Raw genomic sequence first — 11,596 nt, forward strand, 5'->3', positions numbered from 1 at the left:
TCCTGTCGATCCGCCTCTATCCGTCCGTACCAGCGGCGAAGTCGGGCGGCTCTGCTCTCTGCTGCGAGCGGCTAGGGTTTCAGCCGAGCTCCGGGGCGCCGGGGGATGGCGGCTCAGGGAGGCGAGGCGGCTGCCGGATCCGACCCCAAGCCCAACGAGGTATGCTTGCGCCGCTCTCAGCAATCCGGAGCTTGCCAGGCCTTTACTTCCGCCCTGTTTCGACCTTTCCCGGGCTCGTTCTGTTTCGGTTACGGCCTGAGAACTGTGAGATGCAGATTGGTCGCGCAGTCGGCTAGGATGTTAGTTGATTCGCATTATTATATGGCGTCTGCTTCTTCGCTTTGCTGTGGGATAGTTATGTCAACTCTGGGGCACGCGGGTAGCTTGTTCTGGCTGCTGGAGGTTGTATTTGATATCCAATTTTCGCTAATTTACTGCCTCACAAGTGTAGGATTTTTGACCAGCGTACAACTGAAGTAGTTGATGTAGTGTATTTTGTCACTGTTACTTTGCTCATTCACCTGCTTTAACGTATACATGATCTACCATCCTAGTGATTTAGCCCAACTTGGGTGTATACATGGTAGTTAGTTAATGTGATAGTTTTATGTAAGTAAAGTTGTGAAGTACTCAGGGTGTCATCCTTTGGGAAGCTTAATGTTGACTCGCAACTTGGGTGCTCATGTTTGACGGATTACCTAGAATTGTTTGTGTTCTTGCATGATAAGTGAATATGTCTAACTGGAGCTGTCATGGTGGATGTGATGTTTTCGATGTACCGCTGTGTTATACTAGCTTCTTCTGTCTGGGCAATGTTTGGTGACCAGTTTTTCTTGTAACTGGTGTTATCCGACAATAGCGGTAGCTTGTAAATGGGCATTACCTGGATGCTACTGCTTGAGCTCTTGGAGCGGAGGCTGTGGAGCAGGATTAGGCTAGGGTCAGGAACTTGGCACTAGGGTGCCGTGGGGCACACGCTAGGGATAGGGCTGGAAGCCCTAGGTGCTGGGAGGACTGGAGGAGGCTAGGGCATTCTGGAACAAATAGAAGATGAATTTCTTCCATTTCGTTGATTTGATTGATGCCGCGTGTGTCTTCTTTATGTAGATGGTCTGCCTTATGGATACAGATGCTAGACTCAAAACTCGAAAGATTAGGATTCATATTAGGACTCAAACTACACCGTTATGTAGCAACACCCCCCTCCCCCTTCCCGATAGGAATACTACTCAAGCTGGATCTTTCCTAATCTGAAAACCTGCCTTGAATCTTTGAAGCAGGTTTGCCTTCCTCGTACCTTGCCGCAATTCCTAGATTTTTTCCGCAGACCCTCAACACTTACATGTATCCACATAACGCCGGAAGATAGGCTCAAAGAGCAAGGATGAAACCCCTGATCCGTCGCCCTATCGATATGCTATAGTTATCTGAGATCCTGTGTTGTTATTACCTAGGTCGAGTATTTGTAACTTGCTAACTGGTATTGATGCTAAGATCAACGATCTATTGATGAAAACACTGCTGTGCCCATCTACTTGCCCTGATATGGATGGTGATTCGGATATGGTGATTCAAAAATTTCCCAAAACCAGGATATGATGAAACAATGGTACACTGGTATATATATTTGAAAATATAGAAGAAATGGAGACCGCAATAGACTGAGAACGAATTGGCGTCCAGACTCCAAGAAGTGGTATTGAGAGGGAGGGAGTAGGGATGACAATGGGGTCCCATTCTCCAATTAGTGACGAGGACGGGGACTCCCCCCATGTGAACCTAGATTTACAGCGGGATAATTACCATTCTAAAGATAGCCAGACGGCCCAGAAGCACTTGAGTGATCCAGTAGCTGGGAAGGGGCCTAGAAGTGCCTACTCCTTTTCGAAACTACACTTGGCTCTGCACATTTACAGAGTGTACCCTGTCCAGTGTCTGGCAGAACGTTGGGGGGCTTTAATGTCGACTCGTTATCCCCATCTCAGCCAAGCTAACGGAGCCTGACTTATTCAGGGGATAGAGTGGAGCCTATCGAAGCACTCTTGAGAGTAAGATCCTTGGCTCATATTCCAGAGATACCGAAACAAAAAAGTTCTGCGGGGCTGCTAGGGATTGGGTAGACATAGATTGAGAAGAGAGAATAACTAGAGAACAGATTGATGTTCTTGCTTGACTCCTTACAACCGGGATACCAGATACATCCCTTATATAGACATTCGAGGATGATTACTGTTCACTGAACAGTAATTCCAGCTTGCGACGGCTGGATCATCATCCCTGCCTTAGCATAACTTGATTCCCAAGGCACAGACTCCGAATAATATATTCCTTCTGTCCCTATTTACATGGTGCCCTTGTTCTCGTGATCACACTTTGACCAGCATTTTCACTAACAATATATTGATTACATGTAATAAAATTATATCTTTTGAAACCACTCTTTAATATGAATGGAATGGTATAACTTTTGTGACACATACCACCCGTTTTGTGGGTCAAATTGATGGTCAAAGTTGAACCTCAAAATACGTGAACCTCAACATTAGGGACAGAGGGAGGACCTAATGCTAGGTTGGATATAACTAAGATAAAACTCCTCGTTTTGACACAAACTCTTCTGACAAACTCCCTTCTCTATATCTGTCTACAACACATACACAATGAGCGCAGTATGCAGCGGTATATGGAATGCAGCAAAGAAAATTACCCTCTCCCACCCGCTTGCACAGCCTCCACCTTCCCTATTTGCCATGTACTCTAGTCACTTACTCCATCAGTATTAAGCACTGCATCTGATACCCGTACGCCAACTTGATGAAGTATCAAGGCAGCATATGCGACCACATAGACTTGGATTATAGGATAAACTTTTGAAGTAATGCCCCAATTATATATGGCAAGTTCATTGGGTGATTTGTTCTCAGCAATGCACGGTGGGCGCCGATTGCTGTCTGGTATTGGTTTGTGTTGTCAAGGCATGTATTTTCTATGGCATGAGGTCATGGCTTTGGCCATATTGTGAAGATTTAACATTTGGGCTGTCCATTTGTAAAACAACTGAATTTTTCTTAAGCATAATCCATTGGATCAGCATCCAGTCATATGCTTAATGTCACATCAGTCTCCATGCATACACAATTGTCACAAAATGGACTTTAGAAAAAAAAAGTTGAGCTTAGCAAAATCACTTAACACTTGTGTTTAGTTGTTAAGCAGTGTTGCTCAAGCTGCAGTTTGCAGCCAGTTAATGCTATTGTTTCGTTATTTGTGTATACTAATTAATTGATGTGGAGTGTCTCATTGATGCCATTACTCACTTTTTTGCGAGGAATTGCTCATTTATTTGTTACATTAGCCATTTAGATCTCTCTCTCTCTCTCTCTCTCTCTGTATATTTTTTCATATAAATTTGCCACATCAGCAGGGAATTCTGCCTTAGATAGGAAAAAAATGCATCCTATAAATACATTGGGCCTTGTTAATACTATTTACTTTCACATGGTCATGCATTTTTGACGAGGATCACTTGGTATGCTGGCAAATGGCTAATGCCTTTATGGTTCCTTCCGGATTTCTACCACTGGATTTAATATCTTCACCCCTGTAAAGAAACCACTTGGCAGTAATGGTCCGCTCACCTTGGGATCATGTGCCAACTGTCCGATCTGCTATTGATGGCTGAGGTTGAACTTATATTGCTCACTGCCCACTGAAATCTCTGTTGCAAAAACACCCCGTTCTTCCTTGAATGTCATGGACACACCAAGCAACATCTCGATTCAATTAAATAATTAATCTTGTAAACTTGTAGTACTCATAGCAATTTTTTTAATTCTTAGCAATGCACAGGTTCCTTACTAGCTTCTTCTGTTCTTTTTTAATCGCTGCTGTAGTGTGTGACTGTCACCTTCTAGAACAGTGATTGTAGGTTGATGATACTGCTTTGCTCATGATCCATAATTATGAGCTGACAATATGTTTGGTCTCACTAAATAACAGGGCTGGAGCGTAGAGCAGCCAAGCTCATCTCAGTACCAACCTTCAGCATCTGGTCATCATGCGTGGTCTTCTTCAAGTGGGGCTTCATGGAACTATCCAGTGGATAATTCAAACCAAAATGCAGTTTACTATGATCCACAAAGGGATGTCTCAGTTTCAGGAGCTACTCAAAATGTGACAAGTGGTGCACCTCATGTGACTCAACCGGCTGTTGGCACAGCTAATGCAACCAATACTTATGCACCTTACTCAAATTCTGTTCAACCTGGCTACAATGCTGCACATTATCCAAACTATTATTATAATTATCCACAACCAGCAACCGATTCTTCTGTTCACCAAGGAGTAGATCAAAGTTCAGGTGCTGCATATCAGCCTCTTACTTCATTTCCAAATTCAGGATCTTACGTTGGTCCTACAAGTAACTCATATTATAATGCTGGTGCTGATCAGACTGCGCAAGCATATGCTACCAACAACTATTATTATCAAAAGAATGCCTGGTCTGGAGGAAGTTCTGGAGATGTTCACGCCCAGACATATCAGACTTACACTCCATCAGATACTAATGCTGCCCAAAGTTCTTGTTCTCTGCCCACCACTTCTTTCCACTATCCTCAACAGTACAACCAGTGGTCTAATTATTATGACCAGCCTGCACCAAACTGCGGTGGCTTCGCAGTTGCCGGCAGCAGTGCTTCTGATACAAAATCTGCTAGTGTCGGTTCTGGTTATGCATATCCCAGTACCCAGCCACCTCCACCAGGTACTACCCAACGGAAAAATGATGCTGTTGCACCTACTGCACCTCCCCAGGTATTATTATCAGTTCTGCTCTCTTATTTTGAAGAATTTATGTATTTGATCACATTTTGCCTTATTTTTGTGTGCAACTCTGGAATGTCCATGTAGCTTGTTATGGTTTATGTTTTTTCTAAACATAGCTTTGTGCAACTGCCTATGGCAGTATGGTTGATATATTTTCATACTATATATATTTCATTTTGTAGATATCAGCATATTTTCTAACATAGAGAAGTTTGACTTAGGACAAAGCTAGAGCTTCAGTTAATTTGGAATGGAGAGAGTATGTAACAGTGAAGCTACTTGCTGCTTTCTAGCTACTTGAAACCTTGCATTGGGTGACAAATGATGCAGCATTTAACTTCTAATATGCTCATAAAAGATTACCGGAACCTGTGATACTTCTTTCATTTGACGGTTTTGTTGCATGTGTTAAATTTTATCTGCATCTATGATCATAATTTCTTTTGGAAGGACAGTTTCGTATTTCTTATGCAATTGCATGTTGCTACCATGTTTTGACTAACATTTTTGTGTGGACAGGCAGCGGGAATCACAGGGTTTCAAAGCCAGCACGTCAACCAGGCACCAGGCGCCCCAGGTTTTCAAAGCCAGCACGTCAACCAGGCACCAGGCGCCCCAGGTTTTCAAAGCCAGCATGTCAACCAGGCACCAGGTGCCCCAGGTTTTCAAAGCCAGCACGTCAACCAGGCACCAAGCGCCCCAGGTTTTCAAAGCCAGCACGTCAACCAGGCACCAGGCGCCCCAGGGTTTCAAGGCCAGCATGCCAACCAGGCACCAGGTGCCCCAGGGTTTCAAAGCCAGCATGTTAACCAGGCACCAGGCGCCCCAGGGTTTCAAAGCCAGCACGGCAACCCGTCACCAGACACTCCAGGGTTTCAAAGCCAGCATGTCAATCTGGCACCAGTCACACCAGGGTTTCAAAGCCAGCATGTCAACCCGTCACCAGACACTCCAGGGTTTCCAAACCCCTATGCTAATAAGACAGTTGCTGTCTCAGGGTTTCAGAACCATTATGCCAACCAGGCACCAGCTTACCAACAAAACTCTACAAGTCATAGCCAGTTACCATTAAGTAACCAACGAGATCAACAGAAAGCTTTGCATGCGCAAGGTCAAAGCTCAAATGTTTATTCAGTCAATCATGTTAATGAAAACTCTCAACCAACTTTGCAGTGTTTTACGAAAACAGTTGCCAGTGTAAATAAAGTACACATCCCGACAAACCCTCGAATAGCTCCAGGTTTCCCAATGTCAATGCCCCAAACTGGGAAGAAATTAGAAGTTGATTCATCGCTAAAACCTGCTTATGTTGGTGTTAACATGCCCAAGAATGATGTGAATGCAGCTCAAGATGGTCATGGAGCTGCAATTCAGGTGAGATTATATATTCTAGTTACCCCATTCTTTTTGTTGAGCACCGATGTTTGATGATGATATAATTATACAGCTAAGCCAATGGAGTCCTTACTCCTCCAGGCACATGAACCAACCCTATGGAAATGTGAACATTCTAAAACTGAAATGCTAGTGTAGACCATTACAATTATTGACGTAGGATTTGTACACTACAGTCCAGAGCCCAGACTCCAATAGAAGTGGCTAGATTCAAACATTTCAAGTTAAGACTTCGATAAATAATCCTGTAACACACCTTATGTTTGTAGCATCATGTATCGGTTTTCGTACCAATCTTGACTACTTTGCACTAACCATCATTCTATTTAATATTATTTTTGTGCTCTCCAGGGATCATTCCCTGTTTCACTTTGTACTTATGTCGAGCGGAATCTTTCCCGTTGCAAGGATGATGCCCAGAGATCTGCCACCCAAAGCATCATGAAGGAGGTTCAGTAATCCTTTTTTGTTCTTCATTTTGTCATTGTCTTTGCTTCTGCTTTCCCGAGTATTTGTTATAGAGCATGATCTTTGGTTCATGGGTTGTTTAATAAAATTTACAAAATAAAACCTTCAGTTTATTTTGGTTGTTCCTTATTAAATTGTATTTTCCTTCAATATCGTGGTGAATGGTGAGTTTAATAAGAGGTTGTTAACTTCCACATTTTTTATCTTCCTATAATATCAGATAATCACCAAGGCAACTGCTGATGGGACCCTTCATACTAAGAACTGGGACATTGAGCCGTTATTAGCTTTGCCAGAAAATGCCAAAGGCACATTTATGACAAGGTAACCTTTTCTTATATGGGATGATACTGCACTAACCAGCAATCGTATACGAATGACCATCATTCTTTTCTATGTAAAAATTGTAAGGTGCTTTGCTTTGTCCAGCATGAACGGAGTTTAAATTTGAATTCCACATTTTCCCTCTAACACTCAACTAAAAACTTGGTTAAAACCAACTCTTTGTTTGGCATGAATGGGATTTCACATCTTTCCTTAACATTTAAAAGTTTGGTGAAAATTCAACAACAAAAATAACTCTACCAGCATCACGGGCAATAGTTACCAAAAGCAATTTCTTTTCCCTAGGGACTATTGCAAATATAAGTATCACAAGATAACTTACATGACTTTGGATTGCAAATTCAGCGTGATAACAGAGTGTACGGGCCATTTGCCATCTTAAGCAGCTCAGGTGCATAATTGTGTACCCAAAGAAAAGCATTGACACTTTTCGGGGCTGGCTCAGTGGATTCTTTATAGTCTGTTATATTGTTCTTGGGAGAGCTTAACTTCTTCCTGGAACTGGCATACGGAAAAAGATTCTGGGGACGATTTCAGCTTACAGTATAAAAGACACTAGTGCTTCCCTGAGAAATGCCCCGAGCGTAGGGAGGGCTTAAGATTATGGTAGTAAAGCTGAAGCTCTCCCTTAAGAGGGCCAATCGGTTAACTAGTCTTGTTTTTTTTAATCCTTTGGCAGCAACGCAAAGGATTCAAGTCCGTTCTCCTTTTCAACATCTAGGAGGAGCCCGAGTAGACGTACGAAAAGTAGGTGGGAGCCAGTTGCAGAGGAAAAAGTAACTAACAACGTGGAAGTTTCGAAAGAGCCAGCAAAAAGTAATGCCTGCACTACTTGGGAAAATACTAGAAGAACGGTAAGCCCTCAGATGGGTTAACATTACTTACATGCCTTTCATTCTGGAATTTTTTAATTTGAATACGACCATCAACCCTAGGTTTGTTTTGTTTACTCAAATTCCCTTCTTGGGGAAAATACTTGGTTTTATATGTCACAGGGTAACACTTGGAATCTTGGAAACTTTGTCCAGTCGCGTCAGGCTCCTCCAAGCCAATGGAATCAGAGGCCCTCCAAAAAGCAGCGGATTGGTGGTAATACGAATCTAACAAAAAACGGGAATGCTTCAAGTGACAGTGATAAGGAGCAGGATCTTACGAAATATTATGCCAGTTCAATTGCACTAACAAATTCACCCGAGGAGAAGAAGCGACGGGAGCATAGATCTAAGCGATTTGAACGTGGTCAGGGTGCATCATCAAAATCTATGAGTTCCATACCACATAAGAATGGAGCAGCCAATGTATACACAAGGGGAGCCATTTCAATGCTTAATAATATAAGTAATGGAGATGGTGCTAGCTTGGCAGTGGAGGACATCGACTGGGACGCACTTACAATTAAGGGAACATGTCAGGAAATCGAGAAACGATATCTACGCCTTACATCCGCTCCTGATCCAGCCACTGTGAGGATGCTTTGCTAATTGTTCTATAAACTTTAGGCTTGAATATATATCGTTGATACAAAAATTAGATTTAGAGATCAATTATGACTTGTTGCTGTTTTCTTCCTTTAGCTTGCTTATCACATCTTTTGCAGGTAAGGCCAGAAGATGTCTTAGAGAAAGCTCTTCACATGGTTGAAACATCTGAAAAGAATTACCTCTATAAATGTGATCAATTGAAATCTATTAGGCAAGACCTTACTGTTCAGAGGATTCAGAACGAGCTGACTGTCAAGGTATTCCTTGATATCAACCTCTCATTGTGGTGTACTGCATTTTAATATCAATATTCAGATGTATCACACTGTTTTTCATGGGGGCATCAGTCTGCTTTGTCCAAAACTATTTAATTTTTCCTTCTGTATAACTTCTGTATTGATTGTTTCATTCTTGTTTCAGGTTTATGAAACTCATGCACGCCTAGCACTTCAAGCTGGAGATTTGTCCGAATATAATCAGGTTCACTTAACTTGTTCTGATTCATCTTATTGCTGAAACAAGTAAAGCAATCTTATTTCATGTTCTAGTTTTCGAATAAGAAGAAAAAAATGGGTCAATGATGATGATAATCTTAATAGCAGAACGAGGCTGGGGGTACCTTAGTCTCCGCCCTGGTGGAACATCCTTTGGAATCCTTGCACAAATTTCCTTGGAACCACCCCTTGTTAGCTTCCAGTTAAGCCCATGCGATTTCTTTTACGGAAACATATAGCCTTATTTGCAATTGTTATAGTAATGTAGGATGTTGTCTTTACTGTCTTCTGAAACCAGCATCTGTATTCTCATTTGATAATTTGTATTGATGATCCAGTTGCCTGAAAGAGAATGAAACCAGCAGCCTAGTTTCTCTAATTATTATTTTTTGCAACTCTTGGCAGTGCCAATCTCAACTGACGAGATTATATGGTGAAGGAATCCCAGGCTGTCATCTTGAGTTCTCCGCTTACAACTTGTTGTGTGTCATGTTACACTCTAATAACAAAAGAGACTTGCTTTCATCCATGGCAAGGTATATATACTGAATAATAAGTGCATAGACAAAATGGTTATTCTGTTGCTACATTAGCCATATTTGATGCATCTGTTATTCTCAGCTTGTCAAAGGAGGCCAGGCTAGACAAAACAGTCAAGCATGCACTTGCAGTTCATTCTGCTGTTTCATCTGGAAACTATGTCATGTTCTTTAAATTATACAAGAAGGCACCTGGCTTGAACTCATGTCTTATGGGTAAAGATGATATTTCTTTTACTTGACATTCTTTTGTCAATTTAGATATCAACTTTTCATTAAGATAATGCTTGGCTACTCACACTATTTGCTTTGCAGACCTCTATGTTGAGAGGATGCGTTTTGAGGCAATAAAATGCATGTCAAAATCTTATCGGCCAACTGTGCCTGTGAGATATGCTACACGAGCTTTGGGATTCACAAGAGTCGATGAACTCTGTGAGGCTAACGTGGCTGATGGATTGGAAGAATGCGAGGAATGGTTAAGAGCACATGGTGCTGTTCTTGCAGTAGATGAAAATAACGGAGAGTTACAGATAGACACAAAGGTAAACCTTGTGCCTGGTTTATGTAGCGTGTTTGTGTTATCTTATGGTCTTTGAAACATTATGCTATTTCTTTATGCTTGACAGGTCTCTTCTGCTTCTCTATACATGCCGGAGCCTGATAATGCTGTTTCACATGGTGATGCATCTCTTGCCGTAGATGATTTTTTGGCGCGAGCATCATAAAGAATGTTATGGTGATTGGGTGAGTAACTGTTAACCTTTTGGCACTGAACTTTGATGCACTATGATATTACATATTGCCAATGCCAGCAGAGGAATACTATATTAATGCAGGACATGCAGATGAAATGGATCACGGATGAAGGGTATGCACTGGCTCTTGCAACGAATTGGCTTCACAAACAGAAAGCATGCAGCATGTGAGTAGGCAACCTTTTGGTAGCCTCACATTGTGCTCTAATGCCGTTGGATGACTTGGATCTATTGGCAAGTTCTGATAAGCGATAACTCTCCAGCTCTATGGGTCCCATATCACGATCAAAAGTATGGGCAGCACTAACAGACATGAATCACCTGGTAAAAGTTATATATAGGTCTGAGCATTGCTTTTGCACTGCCTGCTAGACATAAGTATATGTTGGTGAGAATGTGGTCGACCCAGTTCAGTGTGTTGTACAATTTTTGTTCACATAGGTGTTGCTCGATGTCAGTTTTCGTCAAATTCGACAATACTGATACTCTGAAATTTTGTTCCCTCATTTTCTCAGGAGAAGTCACATATTTCGCAGGGTTAGAACTCGTGGTAAGAGTGACTAATGTTTCATTTTCTGTTACCATGTAGTGGACCGTTGTAAACTGCACAACAATGAATATGCAAGTTTGTTTGTTGTCTTGTGTTCTGAGTTGGAAGATGTTTTCTTTTCTTTTTTGGAAATGAGTTACAGATGATTCTGCATCATATACTACATCTATCTATTGAATAAAAGGTCCCTCAGTCGTTGCCCCGACATGGTAGTACAATTTTGTGGATTTATGTGGAACGATGGCCTAATCTATCCATTTTGCCTGTCCAAATGGTAGTACTGAGGGAAAAGTGAGCGCACGAACGTTGGTGTTTGTGGCTTCTGCAGTGGTTATCATCTGTCACGAGAACCCGCATGGACATCACATGCAATGAGCAAAGTGTTCGTTCTTTCGACCTATTTTCCGTCCTGGGTCATACACGTAATAATAAACCTTCTAATTGCAGCACCACTACGGTAGCGCTACCTATAGTGGCTCCACAAAGGTTAGCGACCACGCATGCTACGTTCCTCGACTCATTTTCAGCTCCTGTGTCCAAAGTACAAACGCTCTTGCACGTCCAGTGGCCCTTTCGCACTCAAATTTGGACGTCCCATGTCACGGCCGGGCTGTACTTCTCTCCCCTTGGGCACTCTTAACGCACGAGTCCCACCGTCATCATGATCCGGGCAGCAACGAACCGCGCGTGCTTGAATTGGATGGATGGATGGCCGTGTAAATCCCGTAGCGGTACGATG

General features: G+C 42.3%; 1 protein-coding gene across 5 annotated transcripts; it reads left to right on the forward strand.

Annotated features, from left to right (window-relative positions):
- On the forward strand, positions 1–10,947 carry LOC123071333 (SAC3 family protein A). Of its 5 annotated transcripts, none has more exons than XM_044494873.1 (14): positions 1–159; positions 4,000–4,815; positions 5,347–6,201; positions 6,574–6,672; positions 6,911–7,014; positions 7,715–7,889; positions 8,031–8,498; positions 8,633–8,773; positions 8,937–8,996; positions 9,416–9,546; positions 9,632–9,765; positions 9,865–10,094; positions 10,179–10,296; positions 10,389–10,947. In XM_044494873.1, exons 1-13 carry the CDS (start codon positions 106–108, stop codon positions 10,275–10,277), a joined length of 3,366 nt encoding a protein of 1,121 aa, XP_044350808.1. In that variant the 5' UTR covers positions 1–105; the 3' UTR covers positions 10,278–10,296; positions 10,389–10,947. The 5 variants fall into 5 exon arrangements, 4 of the variants coding, with proteins under 4 accessions (XP_044350808.1, XP_044350809.1, XP_044350807.1 ...); XM_044494874.1 differs by having other exon boundaries at positions 10,398–10,947; XR_006434238.1 differs by lacking the exons at positions 10,179–10,296; positions 10,389–10,947 and adding an exon at positions 9,119–9,212 and having other exon boundaries at positions 9,865–10,077.
- The last annotated feature ends 649 nt before the right edge of the window (positions 10,948–11,596 follow it).

Source organism: Triticum aestivum, chromosome 3B (genome assembly GCF_018294505.1).
Source record: "Triticum aestivum cultivar Chinese Spring chromosome 3B, IWGSC CS RefSeq v2.1, whole genome shotgun sequence".
NCBI lineage: Eukaryota > Viridiplantae > Streptophyta > Magnoliopsida > Poales > Poaceae > Triticum > Triticum aestivum.